This window comes from Mustela putorius, unplaced genomic scaffold, assembly GCF_011764305.1.
Source record: "Mustela putorius furo isolate JIRA1106 unplaced genomic scaffold, ASM1176430v1.1 tig00000224_pilon_pilon_pilon, whole genome shotgun sequence".
Lineage (NCBI taxonomy): Eukaryota > Metazoa > Chordata > Mammalia > Carnivora > Mustelidae > Mustela > Mustela putorius.
In genome coordinates this window covers 24,907,621-24,928,814 of record NW_025421321.1, presented here as the reverse complement: position 1 = coordinate 24,928,814, position 21,194 = coordinate 24,907,621, and the positions used below count along the sequence as shown (strand labels likewise).

The 21,194-nt window shown below is 34.1% G+C and overlaps 1 protein-coding gene across 8 annotated transcripts in view; it reads left to right on the top strand.

Moving 5' to 3' along the window:
- Positions 1-21,194, top strand: part of CCDC88A (coiled-coil domain containing 88A) — a 134,001-nt gene that overhangs the window by 73,818 nt on the left and 38,989 nt on the right. For all 8 annotated transcript variants that reach the window (XM_045077856.1, XM_045077854.1, XM_045077853.1 and 5 more), the window contains exons 10-17: positions 166-324; positions 1,732-1,878; positions 2,989-3,133; positions 6,417-6,601; positions 10,568-10,705; positions 11,891-12,961; positions 14,374-14,501; positions 17,918-18,059. In XM_045077856.1, coding sequence (XP_044933791.1) covers positions 166-324; positions 1,732-1,878; positions 2,989-3,133; positions 6,417-6,601; positions 10,568-10,705; positions 11,891-12,961; positions 14,374-14,501; positions 17,918-18,059 — 2,115 coding nt within the window. The remainder of the gene's footprint in view (positions 1-165; positions 325-1,731; positions 1,879-2,988; positions 3,134-6,416; positions 6,602-10,567; positions 10,706-11,890; positions 12,962-14,373; positions 14,502-17,917; positions 18,060-21,194) is intronic.

Sequence of the window (21,194 nt, the reverse complement as noted above, 5' to 3'; positions counted from 1 at the left end):
TAACAGCTTAACTGAGGTATAGTTTACATACTGTGAAATTCACACTTGTAAAGGATACAATTCATTGGGGTTTTTTTTAGAAAATTCATTGAGTTGTGCAACCAGAGATTACCTATTTGAAAATAGAAAATAATATTGAAAATACTAATATTTGTTTATATTTAGAACATGAATTTGCTTTCGGATGCTCGTTCTGCTAGAATGTACCGAGATGAATTAGATGCACTTCGAGAAAAAGCAATCAGAGTGGATAAACTCGAAAGTGAAGTCAGCAGATATAAAGAAAGACTACATGATATTGAATTTTATAAGGCAAGAGTTGAGGTATGTTGCATAATTTAAGCTATTCCAATTATTTTGTTTAAAAGTTAGGTTTTTCAAAATGCACATAATAAATTTAAGGAACTTTCAAAATGTTGAACAAATTATAAATACTTTAGCTGCTTATTTTATGGTAGATCAGCATATTGCCTTTATTTGTAAAAAGGGATCTCTGGACATTTTTAATTTTATTGAACTGCTTGGAGTGCTTTTATTCTTTTATTTAGCTTTATAGGTAAGGAAGACTTGAAGTTCTTCCCTCATTGTCAAAATATATACTTCTACTGATTTCAAACTTGTTTCTAGAAGTGAAAGCAAAGCATGTTTCTGATTATTGGTCAACTCAGAATACTAAACTAGGATTAAGAAGGCACTCTCTCTCCTTTTCCCCTTCTGCAGGTGTGTGTCTGTGTGTATTTAGAAAAGACAGCTTTTCTTACTTATTGGTTGCAGTTCAGTGTTAGAAGAAGTTCAGTCTGACCTCAAGAATTTGGCGATCCTTGCTTCTACATTCTGTTTTTCTTTCTCAGTTAATTTTTTTCATTTCTGAAGAGGAGAGTTTTATCAGTTTCAGTATGGTGATAAGAAGGAAGGAGGAGTATGCAATATGAAGAAGTGAAAACATTATAAGAGAAAGTAGTTAGAATATGTTAGCCTAAAAGTTACCAGAAAATAGACTGAGTAGATACCAAAGACAAGGTGCTTATGTATAAGCATGGCACTGTTAAGAGAGCCTTATAAATGCCACTATTTTAATATACTTTCTTTTGACTTTAGTTTATAATCCACAAAAATGTAGTTTAGGAACACAGATTTGTGAGCACATGTCTTCAAAACATATGTATGGATTTTAAGCATTTTCTCAAGATGCTGATATAAAATGTTTATTGATAGGAGCCTTAGTTTATGACCTATGTGAGTCTTAGCTCAAATATTGGTATTTTACTCAAAAACCCAATGTTTCAGGTTCAAGTTAGAGTTTAGAGAGAAGTCTTTAAATCTATTTTAGCAAAAGAAAAAACATTAGCCCGGATTCTATGGAGATTTGTGTCTTAAATATGAGAAAAACTACTTCTACTTAGTTCCTTATCCTTTTGACTAAGAAATTTAAGTATACCCTGACAATTTTATGTAAAATTATAGTAGTGTTACTCATCCTTGCGTAAGTACTGAGAATCATGTTTGCATAATATAGGTTAAATTCTGAGGGAAAAAATATGAAACCAGGAAAACATAACTGCATCTCTTATTCAGTAGCTTTTACTCTTGCATAAAGAACTTTTGATAAAGATAGCTTAATGTCTTATTTTACAATAAAGATTTTTTTGTTTCAGAGCTGTGAAAAATTAACAGATTTAACATGTGAAAAATTAACATATTTCTGATAAAGCCTATTTGAAATTTTTATAGGAATTAAAAGAAGACAATCAAGTTTTATTAGAAACAAAAACCATGTTGGAAGATCAATTAGAAGGAACTAGAGCTCGTTCTGATAAATTACATGAATTAGAAAAAGAGAATTTACAGCTAAAGGCTAAACTGCATGATATGGAGATGGTAAGTATTGTAAGATTGAACAGTTGCACAGTTTCTTAGGAAATCTGTCAGATTCATCTGATTTCCCCATAATGACAATAATGACTAGTTCCTGTGGCCTTAACAGAGGAGAGATGGCTAAATAAATTAGATGTTTCCAATTCTTTATAAAAACAGGAGTGGTACAAATTTTTGCTTTTGTTACAGAGTAGTGTTAATTATTAATTTTGTCTTCTGCTTTGGAAAAAAACTATTAAGCTATTGTATAAATATGCCTTTAAAATATAGAAATAGGGATGCCTGGGTGGCTCAGTTGGTTAAGCATCTGGTTTTGACTCAGGTCATGATCCCAGGGTCCTGGGATGGGGCTCCTTGGTTGGCTGGGAGGCTGCTTCTCCCTCTGCCTGCTGCTCTCCCTGGTTGTACTCTTTTCTCTCTCTCTCTCTCTCTCTGACAAATAAAATCTTAAGAAAATTAATAAAATAAAATATAGAGATAAAACTGTTTGCTAGGGGTGGTACCTAGATGGCTCATTTGGTTAAGGCCATTCTCCCCCGCTCCTGGGATTGAGCCCCACATGAGGCCCCTTACTTAGCAGAGGGTCTCCTCCATCTCCCTCTGGCCCTCTTCCTGCTCCTGCTATCTCTGTCTTTTCTTCTGTCTCTAATATAAATAAATAAAATCTTTTTTAAAAATTAAAAATTTGCTAAAATTTAATATTGAGTCAGAAATCATTTGCTATATATAATGAAATATGTGAAGAATAGTCTTCAGTGTCCCCAAGGATCACTTTAAAAGAATATCAGACAGGGGTCCCTGGCAGGCTCAGTCAGTGACTCTTGATCTTGGGGTTGTGAGTTGAACCCTATGTTGAATATAGAGATTACTTAAAAATAAAATGTTTTTAAAAAGTTTAAAAAAAGATTTTAAAAAATCAGACAGCTGATCAATATAATGATCAGTATGAATAATTATAACTGATTATCATCTTCAAACTGAAAATTTTAAGGAACTTAAAATTTATCCTCATTCAGTTTCTGGTAAAAGTTTTTAAGTAATAAGAGTATTTAGCTTGAAATTACACTAGTGGTGAGCTTTCATTTCTTTTCCTACTCCCTGACAATAAAAAAGGAACGTGATATGGATAGAAAAAAGATTGAAGAATTAATGGAAGAAAATATGACCTTGGAAATGGCACAGAAACAAAGTATGGATGAATCATTACATCTTGGCTGGGAGTTGGAACAAATATCCAGAACTAGCGAGCTTTCTGAAGGTATTCCCAATATTTTTTTTATTTAAATGGATAAATGAATATGTGAAGTTGTATTTATGCTTACATTTTCTGGTGTTTCTTTACAATTCTTTATTTTCCCTTGCTGGACATATCTAGGAGGCCAGATGGCTCCCTAATAAGTATGATTTCACAGATCCATGTTTCCAGGTCTGGTCTTTATCTTTGCACATCTTACAACTCAACTTTATGAGCACAGTAAAAGATTTGATCATTTAGGCACTATTTCATATTAGTATCACAGGAATCTGGGATACCAGTTTATTAATTTATTTTAGGAAAGAAAGCCGTCTACTCAATAGAATAGAAAAGTCATATTAGCTAATCAACCTGTCTTTAAGTATAGACAAACTTAAATAGAAGTCAAAACACAGTGGGAAGATTCTTGTGAGTATGTAGCCAGTGTAAAGCAAGTTAAGGATATTAAGGGCTGCTTTCATCAATATATGTATTCCATTTTAACACCATACCTACCAACTAGTCCAGCCCAATTTTACCCTAGAGATAATGAAAGGAACCCAGATAAATTTATAACTTTTGGCTTTTTTCCTTGTTTGAGTTATAGCTTTGAGTATACTAGTACTGATTTACTTTATTGAAATTATGCCCATGCCGCATTTATTGGAATTAGATTAATTCCGTAATTTCTCAGTTACCCAGTGTTAGATTATTTCACCTGTTTTCCTTCCTTCCAGATATTAAGCATCTTTCATATATAAGATATTGTACCAGGCCCTGAAGATATGGTGATAAGGTAGACATAGGTTTGAGACAGCTTATAGTCTGATGCTTACAGGATAATTACTTCTTCAGATGGTTTATCCTATTTACTACCATTAGGTTTTTCCTAATTTTACACATGAAAACCTGCTTCCAAATTCTGGGATCCCATGTAAATTCATTACACAGTAAGTGATGATATTGAGCCAGTGAACTTGCTGAGATGTGTTACTTAAAGTACTCGTGGAACCTTTTTACTGTATTTTTTGTGTGTGTGAATTGAGTTATAAAGAGAATAATTCATACTTAAATGTTTTCTACTACTAGTTAGAGAATTAAGAGTTTCATCTGTTATCTGGGAACAATAATAGTATGTGCCTGGTAGGAATATTGCAGAATTGAATTCATTACTACTTATGAAGCCTTTAGTAGAGTACCGGTAAATGGTAGGCATTTGAATGTTTATTGTTATTATTTTTGTCATTATCATCATCACAGTTGTCTTGCAATTCGTATTAGGATCATAGCTCTCAATACTTGTTTCAGTGTGGCGTGTTGTTGTTTAACTATTCAAGGGAATTGCTTTTTAGAAAATTTGTAAAATGTGGAAAAATATAAAGGAAGACGTGAAAATCACTAATAAATTCTGCAGTCATTTTTGACATTTTAAAAAATTTGCTTGCAATATGTTTCTACACACAAATAGCCATTTTAGACCTCATCAGATCAATGTGTATATACAATGCAGGTTCTTTTTTTCATCAGAGATTATAATGTAGGAAGCCTCCTATGTTATTAAAAATATGTTGTGAGGGGGTACCTGGCTAGCTCTGTCAGTAGAACATGCAGCTCTCAGGTTCTTCAGTTCAAACCCCATGTTGCACATAGAGATTACTTTTTAAAATTGTGTTGTAAGCATCCTTTTTAATTCTTTATAGTCTGACCTGAAGCATCTTTGAAACACACGTTATTGAAAGTATTACTAAGGTGTATTGAGTATTGTAGTCTAATCTTGTTTAATTGAAATGCATTTCTACCGATCATGAAGTAAAGTTTTATTGTAAGACTTGGACAACTAATGGAATTTAAAAAGTCAGGGACGCCTGGGTGGCTCAGTTGGTTAAGCAGCTGCCTTCGGCTCAGGTCATGATCCCAGCGTCCTGGGATCGAGTCCCACATCGGGCTCCTTGCTCAGCAGGGAGCCTGCTTCTCCCTCTGCCTCTGCCTGCCATTCTGTCTGCCTGTGCTCACTCTCTCCCCCTCTCTCTCTCAGTGACTATCAGTTGTACCAGCTTTCAATTAAAGAATAATATGCAGGGGCACCTGGGTGGCTCAGTCAGTTAAGCAGCTGCCTTTGGCTCAGGTCCTGATCCCCAGGTCCTGGGATCGAGTCCCACGTCAGGCTCCTTGCTCAGGGGAAAGACTGCTTCTCCCTCTCCCTCTGCCTGCCTGCCTGCTGCTCCCACTACTTGTGCTCTTTCACTCTCTCTCTCTCTGTGTCATATAGATAAGTGTATCTTTAAAAAAAAAAAAAAAAAAGAAGAAGAATATGCTAACTAGAATAAAAACTAGAAATAAGAATTGAGGCTTTCTTTACTTACAGTCTGGGGGACGTTTTACCAACCTAATTTTGAAAAGAATGTGTGCTTGTATGCTTGTTGGAGAATATGTTGTTTTGTGTATGCATGTGTATGTTTGTGTGTTTCTCTCCTTAATGATGGAGAATTTCAAACGTACACAAAGATAGATAGACCTAGAGTACCTTCCTGTACTTCTCCATTTCTCTTCCTGAAATCTAAGATTTCAGAATGAATCTAGGTATTGTATTTCACTTTAAATCCTAATTTTTATATCATCCAAGATATTTAATTAATCTGCTTTAAGGTTATTAAAATAATTATTTTTGGTTTGCATTATATATAGAGCTAGAAACTGAGTTCTCTTACTTTAAGAAAATGTAATGCCAAAATCTACTTAGAAATATAATTTTTTGACAAAATGGTATACATGTTGCTCTTTATACTCAAGTTTAGTAGCAATTCTTTATTTAGAGAAAGACTTTTTCAGTGTCATCAGTGTATACTGTCTTTCCCTTCTTAGAGTCAGGATTAGGAAATAGGGACTTTTTTTCCCCCCTTAGACTGTATTCCTTTAATTTTTGAAGATGTGGCATAGGATATGCTTTATACCTATGTGAAGCACACGATAGCTCTCTGAGAGACACAGAGCAATAACTATATTTTGTACAAGTAACGTAAGATTCACTGAGGTTAAAGTGGCTTGAACATTGCCAAATTTCTCAGAACTGAAACTCTGTAGTCTGTTCAGTCTAAATTTTATATATTTTTTTCTCTAGAATGATTATGGATGCATTAAAATTCAAGATTTACCTATCTTTTTTCTGTTTTTTTTCCATTTGTCTATCTTGTATAACTATAATTTTTTTATAAAATTAAGGACCAGCTGATGTAGTACTTTTACACTCATTTTAAATAATACTGAGTATATATACTTTTACTAGTGACAGTATTCTTCATTATTATAGCACCACAAAAATCCTTGGGCCATGAGGTGAATGAGTTAACATCAAGCAGGTTATTGAAATTGGAGATGGAAAACCAGAGTCTTACAAAAACCGTAGAAGAACTTCGGAGTACTATGGATTCTGCAGAAGGCAACACTTCCAAAATCCTGAAAATTGAAAAAGAAAATCAAAGACTAAGTAAAAAGGTAAATAAAAACTAATGTTTAATGTAAGTTAAAGAATATATGTGGAAGTATAAATAGCCCTGTGGTTAAATGTTTATTTTCCAGTTTTTAATGTACTCTCATTATTTTAACTTATTGACATTTTCAGGCACAAATGAACTTCTATATTCATTCAGCTTCAACAATTATTAACTTGTAACCAGTCTTATTTCTACCCTTTTTTCTCTCCCCACAGCCACTAGATGATTTTGAAATAAATCCTCAACAATGTATAATTTTACCAATAAGTATCTCATTATATATCTCTTAAAAGTGAGAATTAAAAAAAAAAAAAAAACAAGAACAGTGACATTATCATGCTTAAAAATTTAATAGAGGGGCACCTGGGTGGCTCAGTTGTTAAGAGTCTGCCTTCAAGTAGGGTCATGATCCCAGGGTCCTGGGATTGAGCCCAGCATCAGGCTCCCTGCTCAGCGGGAAGCCTGCTTCTCCCACTCCCACTCCCCCTGCTTGTGTTTCCTCTTTTGCTGTGTCTCTCTCTGTAAAACAAACAAAATCTTTAAAAAAAAGTTTTAATAGAGTTTGGTTAACATTTCAGTTTCTCCAACTCTATTGGCCCCTTTTTTTTTTTGCATGTTGTTCAAATCTGAATTAGAATAAGATCTATATACTTAACTGATGTCTATTGTCTTTTTTAGTGTAAACTAAAACTAAACTGTATATGTAGTATTTTTCTGTTAAAGAAACCAGGTGGTTTAATCTAGTTTACCACAATCTAGATTTTACTCACTACATCCTTTTTAAAAAAATTTTTTTTAATTGACATATAATATTTGCCCCAGGGGTACAGGTCTATGAATCATCAGTCTTATATACTTCACAGCACTCACCATAGCACATACCCTCCCCAGTGTCCATAACCTAGTCACCCGTCACCCTCTCCATACACCATGCCCCCACCACCACAACCCTCAGTTTGTTTTGTGAGATTAAGAGTCTCTTATGGTTTGTCTCCTTCACAATCCCATCTTGTTTCATTTTTTCCTTCCCTACTCCCTAAGCCCCCTACTCTGCCTCTCATATTTCTCATATCAGGGAGATCATGATAATTGTCTCTCTCTGATTGACTTATTTCACTCAGCATAATACCCTGTAGTTCCATCCACTTCGTTGCAAATGGCAAGATTCACTGCATCCTTTTTATGTCACCTCACAAGTTCTTTTGTTCCAAATAGCTCTTATTTTATCTGTAGTCTTAATCAGGTTCAAATTGAGGTTTTAGTAAGAATATTCATAAGGAGGGGCGCCTGGGTGGCTCAGTGGGTTAAAGCCTCTGCCTTCGGCTCAGGTCATGATCCCAGGGTCCTGGCATTGAGTCCCACATGGGGCTCTCTGCGTGGCAGCGAGCCTGCTTCCCCTTTCTCTCTCTGCCTGCCTCTCTGCCTACTTGTGATTTCTCTCTCTGTCAAATAAATAAATAAATAAATATCCTTAAAAAAAAAAAAAAGGAATATTCATAAGGAGTCTGTTTCAGTCAGGAGGTACATGTCTAGTTATCTTTCTTTTTGTCATGTTAGTTGTCACGGAAAAGGTTTGCTTTGATCCCTTAATTCATCAGAAGTTGCAAAATCCTGATGAGGAACCCTCATGGGAAAAGCAGGTTGAATGTTTGATTCTTTCCCTTTTTTTACCAGTTTCCTGGTAATGAATTGATTTTCTCATATTCTGAGATAAGTAATGAGTGAGTTTTTTGTTTTAGTGTCTTTATGAACTCAGGGATTCAAAAATATTTGAAGTGTTTCAATCTACTGCCTTTGTTTTTCTTACATCCTATGTCTCTAAGCTACTTTCTGAATTCCTGTGACACAGCTTTAGCACCCATTGTAAACCTCTGTGCTTTTGCCATAATAAACTTCTTTTAAACATTTCCTGCCCCAGATCTGGAGATAGCCATTTCTCCAGAAAGCCCTTGTTCTTTTAGTGGGAAATGGTATTTAAGGGCCACAATTTAGGTACTATGAAACCTGAATTTTCACTAGGTTTTGGTTCAACAGAAATATTCCAGTTGTGCAACAGACCAAGTAATTTATTTTTGACTGTCTGTTTCCATACACACATACATATATTATAGATGAATAGAATTGTATCATGACAACATACACAATATTTTTATCATGAATATCTCCCATCACATCTGCTCCCCAGTATGTGCTTTCACTTTTGCTTTTAGGTCTTGGTCACAGTGAACAATACTGTAATAAATATTCTTATACATGTGTTTATGTATTCTTTTTTATTTCTATATCTGGTCAGCCATGTCTAGATTTTTCTTTATAGATTCTGGGTTTCTAGACTCATTTATGAAAATCTCCCTCACCTTTAGACTAGTGATTTTTGAACTATGTAGTATGCATCAGAGTCACCTTCAGGACTTGTTAAAATAGATTGCTGAGTCCCATGCCCAGAGTTTCATATTTGTTAGGTCTGGGCTAGGGTAGGGGCAAAGAATTCTCATTTCTAAGAAGTTTCTGAGTGTTGGTCTTCCTAGATTTTTGGAACCATGCATTGAGAACCACTGCCTTAGATAATGCGTATTATTTTGCATTTTGCATTTATTTGACCCTTTGATTATCTTGACAGATTTTTACTCTTTTAAAACCTTTTGGCATCATCTTTAATCTATTAACCAAATAATCTTAATAAGCATTTGACAATCAATATAATATAAAAGTAGGAGTGGCTATTTAGAACCTGGAACAGTTTTATTTTGGCTATCATTATAATTGGGTCTGGAAATTATAATTTGATTTTAAAGTTAGCCTTCAATTCTAACACATTTTTATTGATTCTAAAAATTTTTTAATAAATCCATTGTATGAAAGGTGTCTTTGGTAAACTGACTGTTTCACCTGAATTCCATTGATGTAAGACAAAAAATGAGTTTAATTAAATTACGGTTACCCATATATTTCAGTCTTTAATGGGAGAATTGGATTCATAATTAATAACTAAAACCTTCCTGAACATATTTATGTTGAATTGAGTAACTGGATAAGATTTGTGACTTTATGCTTTTGACATATTACTGGAAGGTAGTCTTCCATATATGGCTATCTTCCGTTGATAATAAAATAGGAAAATTCAACTTGCTTTATGTAAGACTACTCAAATTCTTAAACTTCTTCATTATTGACATAAGGATTTAATATTTAAACTTGAAGTGGAATATTTTATACAGCTAAATCTTTATTTTCTTTTATTACCTGGTTTGAATATGTTGTATAATAATAGTAAAATCAAGTTGACGTAATTTAAACTGCTATTTTGCTATTTTATCTTTATTTTAGCCACATGCCTGATTATATCTTTAAACTGTGTAATTGAAAATAAATTTAAACCTAGACTATAAACATATGCTGAAGTTTATTTCAGCCCTTTTTTCTCTAGTATTGTTCTCCTTTTTTGTCCCTCTTTCCTTTGTATTTTAAACCTAATCTCTGTTTCCTTATTAAACTTAAATCACTATTTCTTATCTTTCACTCATGCTTTTATATCCTCTTCTTCCTTCTTCAGAAAAATTACTTGACTGTAAAGTTTTACTTTATAAATCTCTCAAGCCAAAAGAGCCTTTCAATAAGATTTGTACAGTCTTCATATAGCACATAATTATCATATATTCACTTGGATTTATCTTTGTTTTTAGAAGTAGCAATGCACCCTTCAAAGATATACAGGTTATGAAAGATAGTCATGTCTGCATATTTTATACAGCTGCTAAAAGTATTCTATGCTAAAAGCATGAAATATTACTTGAATTTCTCTACTTAGTACTTAAACGTCACCATTTGAGTGTTAAAACTGTATTTAATTTTTTATTTGAAAATTGTCTTTTGGGATTTTTTTTTGAAAATTATCTTTTGTTTTTACATGTTTACACTGTTGTAAAATACTTAATGATACATTGTTTTTTTATTTAATTTTCTCTAGGTTGAAATTCTTGAAAATGAGATTATTCAAGAAAAGCAAAGTCTTCAGAATTGTCAGAATTTAAGCAAGGATCTAATGAAGGAGAAAGCTCAACTTGAGAAAACAATTGAAACACTTAGAGAAAATTCAGAGAGACAGGTTCATAAATTTCCTATTAAGCAATATGCTTTGAAGTGTGTTAACAAAAGTTATTTTAAAGTTTAGGCAAACAAAATGTTCATATAACATGAAAGGCAAATATTTTAGAATTGCTTAAATTTTAGAGTAACTGTGGTTTTACTTCATTTTCTATCCTGTGTATTTTAGGAAAATTGAAGGGAAAGCTTAGGATTTTTTAAATGGTCAATATGCTTAAAAATTATCTGGTATAAAATTTTGTGATACTTGTACTTTTCAAGGGTCTGTGAAATAGGACTGAAGATTATAAAGTTTTTGAGTAGAGTTGGGGAGAAATGCAGCTGTACTCCAACCCTCAGGAAGAGGGGGATGTGGTTGCTACCTCTCGGATGCATTCTCATTTGCTTTCAAGTGTTTATTGGTCTTTCTCATTTGATGCTTTAGGAAACTGAGAATTGGATATATTGATTAACCTGCTATTTTAAAGTTTGCTACTTTTTTAGAAGTAAAATGATTAGTTTTTTTTTAATAAATAAAATAAAATAAAATGATTGGTTTTAATATTATCCAGGTGTAGTCCTCAGGCTACCTATAAAAATATAGGTCTCTATAGAGCTACAGAATAAAAATTCTAGAGCTAAGCATGAATCTGTATTTTTACAAGGTTCTCAGGGGATTATTTAATACTGACTTTTGAGAACCACAAAATTAGGCCATGATATAAATTGGATGGATTAGTTTTCAGATGTACCAGAGGATTTTGTTATTTTGATGTTTCCAAATTAGAATTCTTAGGGGAATAAATACAGACCCATATATATACACATATAAATATAGCAATATTCATTAAGAACCCACTGTGTATATGCATTGCAAATTTATTGGGAATAAAAAAGTCCTGTGTTCTTATTTGAATTTAAAACATGTAACTATGAATAATCCAAAGATCACTTTGATTAGTATTAAATACATCTCTCCTAACCATTTCTTTACATTATAAACTCCTTAAGGAAAGAAGGACCTGGCAGTACATGTACACAAGGATCTCTCAGTAAATATTTGTCAGAATTAAAAGTAAGATAGAAATTAGCACCCATTTATGTCCTGATTTCCCTGTTATTTTTTAGAAAGGAGAAACTATAACTAAAAATATTTTGTTTATGCTCAATTAAGTTTTTAATTTTCTCCTTTCTTCTTTATAATTAGATTAAAATATTGGAACAGGAAAATGAACATCTGAATCAAACCGTGTCTTCCTTAAGGCAGCGCTCCCAGATAAGTGCTGAAGCAAGGGTGAAAGATATTGAAAAAGAAAATAAAATTCTCCATGAATCAATCAAAGAAACAAGTAGCAAGCTAAGCAAGATTGAGTTTGAAAAAAGACAAATTAGAAAAGAATTGGAACACTATAAAGAAAAAGGAGAACGAGCAGAAGAACTTGAAAATGAGTTGCATCATCTTGAGAAAGAAAATGAATTGTTACAGAAAAAGATAACTAATTTAAAAATTACCTGTGAAAAAATTGAGGCATTAGAACAAGAAAATTCAGAGCTAGAAAGAGAAAACAGGAAGTTAAAAAAAACACTGGATAGCTTTAAAAACCTTACTTTTCAGTTAGAATCCCTAGAAAAAGAGAATTCCCAACTAGATGAGGAAAACTTAGAACTGCGAAGGAGTGTGGAATCTTTGAAGTGTGCAAGCATGAAAATGGCTCAGCTACAACTAGAAAATAAAGAACTGGAAAGTGAAAAAGAGCAACTTAAGAAGGGTTTGGAACTCATGAAAGCATCTTTCAAGAAGACAGAACGCTTAGAAGTTAGCTACCAGGGTTTAGATACAGAAAATCAAAGGCTACAGAAAGCTCTAGAAAACAGCAATAAAAAGATTCAACAGTTAGAGAGTGAACTACAAGACTTAGAGGTGGAAAATCAAACATTGCAGAAAAACCTGGAAGAGTTAAAAATATCTAGCAAAAGACTAGAACAGCTAGAAAAAGAAAATAAATCATTAGAACAAGAGACTTCTCAACTGGAGAAGGATAAGAAACAACTGGAGAAGGAAAATAAAAGACTCCGACAGCAAGCAGAAATAAAAGATACCACGTTAGAAGAAAACAATGTGAAAATTGGAAATTTAGAAAAAGAAAACAAAACTCTTTTCAAAGAGATCAGTATTTATAAAGAATCCTGCATTCGTCTGAAAGAATTAGAGAAAGAAAATAAGGAGCTTGTGAAAAGAGCAACTATTGATATAAAAACTTTGGTTACGTTACGAGAGGTAAATATAGTTACCTAAATTTAAGCCAAATTCTTTTTATATTTTTAATTCAGGGCTTTATTAAGTTTTATTGGCACCCATAAGAAATTTGAATCCTGTGTTTATGGTTCAAAGTAGAAATTCGGAATTAGAACTAGAAACATTTTCTAATTTCATACTTTTGTTATACCAAGAAGTACATGTAAATTTTATTTTTTAAGATATTATAGTAATAAAATTCCATGTAGTATCTCACTTATTACATTATAATTTTATATCTTGTTTCAAAATAATATTAAAATATTTGATCAAGACTCTAAATGCTAAAGTATGATAGGAAACATGATAGCTACTATTTATTGAATGCTAACTATGTGCCAAGTAGTGGGCTACGGACTTCATAACTTATATTTATGTATATTTCTATAATTTTTACAACTAATCCTCTATAGATACTATTTCCATTAGATCAGAAAGCATTAGAGACATTAAGTAACTTAGGATCACACAGCTAATAAATGGCAAAATTGGATTACTAGAATCAAATCCAGATCTTTCAGACTCCAAAATACAAAGAATTTTGACCTCTAAGCCTGAGCATGCAAATCAGGTTGAACTTAAGGGTCAACACTGAACAGTTGGTAGTTGCTTGGATCTGTGTGTTGAGAAGAGTTGTGAAACTTTCAGGAGTTGATTGGCAGTAGGTCCTATGAAACATGATATAGATTAGAAGACATCATGCTTGGCTATTTTTTGCTATCCCTATGCTGTACTATACATGGCAACCCTTTAAGAGGAGTTTAAAAGTTTCTTACAATTCTGGCAGAAACTCATTTCAGGAAGTCTGCATTTCTGCTAAACAGACATTGAGAAGGACCCGTTATTAGATTTTTACTTTTATTCTGTTGTTGTACAGTCCTATAGTCATGAACAACAGGTTCCTTGGGTCTGAACTTATAAGAATGTGCCCTTTTTCTTCAGATCAGTGTCTTAGGGCTCTTCCACTGACAGACGGATGTTTGTGGTGTAAGAAGGGTGTGGTATCCAGCATATATTCATAGGAAGAAATATGCACTAAAGTCCTAGCTCATTATTAAAAAGTTAATGGATATGTATCCTTTTCTTACAGTTTTCAGACCTAAGTGTTCATAAGTAAAGAGTTTTTCCTTTCAGTTTCCTTAACGAAAAGTTAAGAAATATTAGCAAAAAACAAAAAAAGGAAAACTATATTGTTGAACTAGGTTATTTTGTTGCTTAACTACTTTTTATTGGTGAAGAAAAATTCAGCGACATTTCTGTTTCTCTTCACCAATAAAAAGTAAGGACTGAATTATATGTATTCCTGGATAGTGGTAGTTATAGTCTTGGCTAACTTTGTTAGATGTTCATGATCATGACATTTATGTGAGTTTTTACATTCCTTTTAAAATAAGGATTTGGTAAGTGAAAAATTGAAGACTCAACAAATGAATAATGATCTTGAAAAATTAACTCATGAGCTTGAGAAGATAGGGTTAAATAAAGAGCGACTCTTACATGATGAGCAAAGTACTGATGACAGGTGAGTAGTAAGTCTCTTTGGCAAACAGTTGAAATTATTATTTTTCTGCTCAAACATTCTTTGCTGTACTAATACAGAATATTTATATTTCATCCTGTTTCTGGTTCCTTTCTTTCCATAGAGAAAGTTCTATAAGAAAAAAAAAAAGTAAAAACCCAGATAAATACAACCTCATATTGATACAAGAAAAAAATACTAAATATTACTATAAACAGTTACGACTTGGTAGAAAAACAGGACGCCACCCAGCTAGTGAAAGACCAGAGGGTGTAATTACCTGCAAAAGTAGCATGAGATAACAATAAACAAACCCTCTCTTGAAATATAAAATTAGTTTTTTATTTGAATCGTGTACTTAAATGCCTCAGTTGTTTCATGTATTTTGTGTGCTAAAAGTAGACTTAGAGAGAGATGGAAGAGAAATATGAAACAAAGGAAAAAATACTGATGTAATTAAGGCATAAAAATAATGTGGAAAAATAAGTCTTGACAAACAGAATAAAAAATTACTTTATATACCCTTTAATTTTGAGAATGATCAATACAAGCTTAAAAATTTTTATTCTCTCATGATAATTACGGTTTGTCAGACAGATTTTCAAGTAGTCTACTTTTTAGCATCCAGTTAGCCATGTGTTTCCAGCTAGTCTAGAAGTATGTATTGTTAAAAAACTGTTTTATGTAGTCTAGATTTTAATTCATTGGAATTTTTTTTTTGTGCAAGATATTTATGTCTTCTTTTTTTTTAAATTTTTTTATTTTTTATCAACATATATTTTTTATCCCCAGGGGTACAGGTCTGTGAGTCACCAGGTTTACACACTTCACAGCACTCACCAAAGCACATACCCTCCCCAATGTCCATAACCCCATCCACCTTCTCCCAACCCCCCTCCCCCCAGCAGCCCTCAATTTGTTTTGTGAGATTAAGAGTCACTTATGGTTTGTCTCCCTCCCAATCCCATCTTGTTTCATTGATTCATTGGAATTTTTATAATGTACTTTGTATCTTATTGTCTACCAACTCTTAATGTTCTAGTATTTATTAAATGTATATAGGAAAAATTAATGCTGATTATATGGGGTTTGTTTATGTAATTTTGAAAATATTCAGAGTTAATAGAATAGATTGAAACTCAGAGGTTAGTTCTGTAATAACAAATAGAAATAATTTGAGGCATTCATTCTAGCAATGAATTCAAGCAACCATAATTGGATTAATCATATAGCTTTTCATGATAAACTATTTTTATTTGAGTTAGATAGTTAAGAGCCAGTTGAGTTGACTATTAGTATAGATACCAAATATGCATCATTTCTTTATTCACACAAATTTATTACCCATCATGTTTAAGATATTTAGGTGTTGGGGGTGGGGATCTGTACACTGTGTAGCTACCCGAAATGGCCCTTTTAGAACCCAGCTGTAGATGAGTACTTCATATTAATTTGGCACCTCTTCCCAAACTTAATTCAAACAACTTGTCAGTATTATTGAGCTCTTATCATTTGCTGATCACCAAGCATCAAAGAAATGATAATGCTTCTGCTGAACCTTAAAGAATGACTGAAATTTGTGAGGTGGAAATGGTGGAGAAGGGCATTCCATGGAAATAAAGCACAGAGACGTATTGAGTAATTGTTAGAGTGACACGAAAGATCGATTAGTAAAAAGGGCAGGGGCGCCTGGGTGGCTCAGTTGGTTAAGCATCCGACTCTTGATTTGGGTTCAGGTCATGATCTCAGAGCCCTGCATCTGGCTCCAAGCTTAGTGGGGAGTCTGCTTGAGATTCTCTCTCCCTCTACCCTCTCTGCATCCTTTCTCAAATAAATAAATCTTTAAGAAGGAAAGAAAAAGGGACAAATTGGAGGCAAAGAGACCACTTAGGAAGCTATTGAAATAATCTAGGCAAGATGTGATGCATTCATTAATCTACACATTTCTGTATATATATACAGAATGATATATGAAAGCATTAGAAATGGAGCTAAGGGTATATATTAAACTTTGGGGGGAACTGGAATTGAGAGTGTGATCAAATTTAGTAGATCAGAAAAAGAAGTGTCTTAAGCCACCAAATGAGCTTCTTTCTCAATCATTAAGTTAGCCTTGGTGTCACAAGGAAAATAAAAGCTCACAGACATAAATTCCTTAACATTTCATCCCCTTGGAATTTATGTATATCTGCACCTATCTTTACTGCTAATCTCAGGTGATGTCCCTAATTATAACCTTTTCTAACCTTTTCATCTTTCTCATTGATGTCATTCCCTCTAACTGTTTTAAGATACAATTAAGTTAATTCTTACCATTAAGGAATAGATAGTCTAAGTTGTGTGTTTGCGTGTATAAATAGATAAAATGCAACAAAGTAAATTCAGTGGTAGAGTTACAAAGAGAGTGCTAAGCAGTCACTCTTGTCTTTTTTTAACAGCTCTTTTCTTATGTCTTCTCGTAATATAGTTTCCTAGGGTTATGTATTCAGGCCTCTTAATCATTTATTCTGAATGCTATGCATTGCCATCTATCATCTTCCCTGATAGCTGCATTATTCTCCTCTTAGTGGACGTTTTCATCTAGACAATCTAGAAGCAATGCAGGCATCACACATTCAACATATCCAAAGTTAGATTCATTAAATGCTTTTAAAAATATCTCCTGGAACACCTGGGTGGCTTAGTTCGTTAAGCATCTAACTTCAGCTCAGGTTGTGATCTCGGGGTCCTGGGATCGAGCCCCCACATCAGGCTCCCTGCTGAGCGAAGAGTCTGCTTCTTCCCCTCTCCCTTCTCCCTACCTGTTTGTTGTCTTTCTCACCCACACACACACAAAAAAAGTCTCTTTATTCAAGCCAATACCAAAATGAATGAGATTTATTCTCTTTTCTCAATGAACTTAAAAACTGAGCGAGCAGAAAGTGTGTATATATAAATTAATTAGAGTAAAAGGCAGAATGATAAAATTTCTCATATATGTACTTCAGGTTTTTATTCAGTGTAATTATCAAGATTCTCATGTATAAGAATTCATCATGGGGCGCCTGGGTGGCTCAGTGGGTTAAAGCCTCTGCCTTCGGCTCAGGTCATGATCCCAGGGTCCTGGGATCGAGCCCGCGTCGGGCTCTCTGCTTGGCAGGGAGCCTGTTTCCCTCTCTTTCTGTCTCTGCCTGCCTCTCTGCCTACTTGTGGCCTCTGTCTGTCAAATAAATAAATAAATAAAACTTAAAAAAAAATAAAGAATTCATCATAATCCCTAGTTTGTGATTGACTTTCAAACTGTATTCATGTACTGTCCTTTCTGTAAAAAATAATTACAAATAATATATTTATGAATCCACCATTCAAAAAGATAACTAAAATATTGACATTCACATCTGCCTCCAGTGATGAACTGTGTTATTTTTGTACTTGGATAGTAGGTACAAACTTTTGGAATCAAAATTAGAATCCACTCTAAAGAAGTCCCTTGAAATAAAAGAAGAAAAAATTGCTGCCTTAGAAGCTCGATTAGAAGAATCCACAAATTATAACCAGCAGTTGCGCCAAGAACTTAAAACAGTAAGTCATTTCCCTGGAAAGAATTTTAGTTGTCAAAATTTGGACAGAAAAGTGTAAAGTAAGAAAACAAAAAAGCATCGTCATTAATATTCTATTTCTTCCTTTTTCTTAAATTTGAGAGTAGCAGATCTTGGTCATTTAGTTTATGACAAACTATATTTTGTTTATACACTGTAATTTATACAATTCTATTTCATGTGCACATGTTCCCCATGCAGTTAAAGACATACTAGTTTTGTGGGAATGGAATGGGGAAGAGGCAGTCTTACTCTTTAGAAAAGCTCTCAATGTAATATTGACACTTTGACATACTTCTATTGAAAATCCAGGTAAAAGTTTGATAGAGATGTGGGTATGAGGATACCAAGTAGAGGGAAATAGTATGTGTGATGTAAGAAATCACCTATTCTCAGAAATTTGAGGTTTTCTTCTAGATCTGCTGTCTTGTGATATTTGGAATTATTCTGTGAAATAAGCAGAGCAGGAGCAACTGTTTTCCCTTACATAAATAAATTGAAATCAAAGGGGCTTGTCCATTCCCTAGGATTAGTATATGGTAGATAGGTAGAATCATGTTCGGTTTTTTTGTTTTGTTTTGTTTTGTTTCCCTTTTGTCATTTCTGTGGTACCACCAGGAGTGGTTTTATAATCAACTAAACATTTAGATTGAGAAGATTACTGTGGGCCTAATTTAGAATCGTTTGATTCAGGATGCTGTTGGAAATACAAGTATAAAGCAGGGCCCTGTCATGGGTCCGTCGTATAGTTGTTTGAAAGTCATATTCCCACCAGATGACAGTTCAGGTATAAGACAATGAGATTCACATTGAGCATGCAGGAGCTGCACTGTCTTTGAGACTCAATGCTCCATAGTAGTCATCATCTCTTGCAAAAACTCTGAAGGCATGGAGGTCTCCACAATGGATATAATAGTTTAAAAAGTTGCTGCACTCAGAGAAGTTTAAAGATACGGCTTCCTATTAGGTACTTATAGTTCTTGCAGTCTAAATATAATTTACCTGGTGCCTGGGTGGCTCAGTCATTAAGCATCTGCCTTCAGCTCAGGTCATGTTCCCAGGGTCCTATGATCGGGGCCCACATTGAGCTCCCTGCTCAGCGGGAAGCCTGCTTCTCCCTCTCCTGCTCCCCCTGCTTGTGTTCCCTCTCTCTCTCTCTCTCTCTCTCTGTGTCTCTCTCTGTCAAATAAAGAAATAGAACCATAATAAATAAATAAATAAATAAATAAATAGAATGTGCCCGTTGGGTCATTTTTCTCATATGCAATCTTGCCTAGTAACACAGAACATTCCAATTTCTTCAGGTTTCTAAGGATGTAGTTAACAAAGATGGATTTCTCATACAGAAAAGGAAAGAGGTTTTGTTCCCCATTTGCCCACACCATCATTTTTTGTATTTGTACCATGAAACATATATTATTAAAGAAGAAATTCTAGAATTTTGCTTAGTTTACATGAAGGATTATCCAAAAAATAAAGTAAAATTTGGTGCCAGATTTAATTAATCTGCAGTGTCTAGGTTGCAAGGAAAGTCAGCTTCATGAAGCTACTCAACCAGTTTGGGTATGAGTTGATTATACGCATTTCAAGTCCAGGGGCCAGAGATGTAAAATTTCATCATTTTCCACTTCCAGCCATTTTGGCATTGGACCAGCCACCTGCCATAAACAGGAAATTAGGCTGCCATAAAACTGAAATTAGACTGTACTAACTTTTAATACTATATGTGAAGAGGTTTATCACTTGGAGGTATGAAAGTTAAATATGAGTTGAAGGCCTGAAGTAATTGCTAAAATAGCATGACCAAAAGGTATGCCAGCAAAGGAGATAAAGTAGAATTATTATCAAACAAACAAACAAAAAAAAAACAGGAAAAAAAGAGGAACAAAAGTACAGATTGGACAAACAGCAAAATGTCAGTTTTAAAACAAACCAGATCAATAATCACATTAAATATAAAAGTTCTAAACATCTCAGTTGAAAGGCAGAGGTTAATAAATTAGGTTAAAAGGCAAGACTCACCTGTATGCTGCTTCAAAGAAATGTTGATGGCAGATATGTCGTTTTTTTTTTTTTAATTTTATTTATTTATTTATATGATAGAGACCACAAGTAGAGAGAGAGGAAGGGAAGATGCTCCCTGCTGAGCAGAGAGACCGACGCGGGGCTGGATCCCAGGACCCTGGGATCATGACCTGAGCTGAAGGCAGAGGCTTTAACCCACTGAGCCACCCAGGTGCCCCAGATATGTCATTTTTTATGTGAACATAAATTAGAGATTCTGTAGATACATCAGGTAAAGGGGCATTATTGAAACTTAGTTGTAACAATGGACTAAAAATAAGCTTTGAGTTTTATTCTCAACTCCCCTTCTTCATAATGGCATATGCCTATAGTCTTTAGAAGCCTAGAGAAAAGACCCAGTGGGAAATTAATGTAAAATAGGATAGAGGAAATGATGTCACTCATTTGTTATTAGGATATTAAAATTTAGGGTGGCTGGGTGGCTCGGTGGGTTAAAGCCTCTGCCTTTGGCTCAGGTCATGATCCCAGGGCCCTGGGATCAAGCCCCCCATCAGGCTCTCTGCTCAGCATGGAGCCCGCTTCCTCCTCTCTCTCTCTGCCTGCTTCTCTGCCTACTTGTAATCTCTGTCTGTCGAATAAATAAATAAAATCTTTAAAAAAAAAAGATATTAAGGGACGCCTGGGTGGCTCAGTTGGTTGGGCAGCTGCCTTCGGCTCGGGTCATGATTCCAGCGTCCTGGGATCGAGTCCCACATCGGGCTCCTTGCTCCACGGGGAGTCTGCTTCTCCCTCTGACTCTGCCTTCCACTCTGTCTGCCTGTGCTCGCTCTCGCTCTCCCTCTGAAAAATAAATAAAATCTTAAAAAAAAAAAAAAGATATTAAAATTTTTTTAAAGGGGGAAAATTAGGATCCCAGAACACCTATTAGATCACTCAGCCAAGCTTTAAATTATATTCTGTCTTGGGCATCTTTTTTCTTTAGTCTCATGTCATTTTCTAACTCAGTTGAGTCATAAGCTTTCTTAAGGCTTGCTTTAGATACTGAATTATTTTAGACATTTCTATTTTTGTCTTAATATAAAGTTTTGGTTTT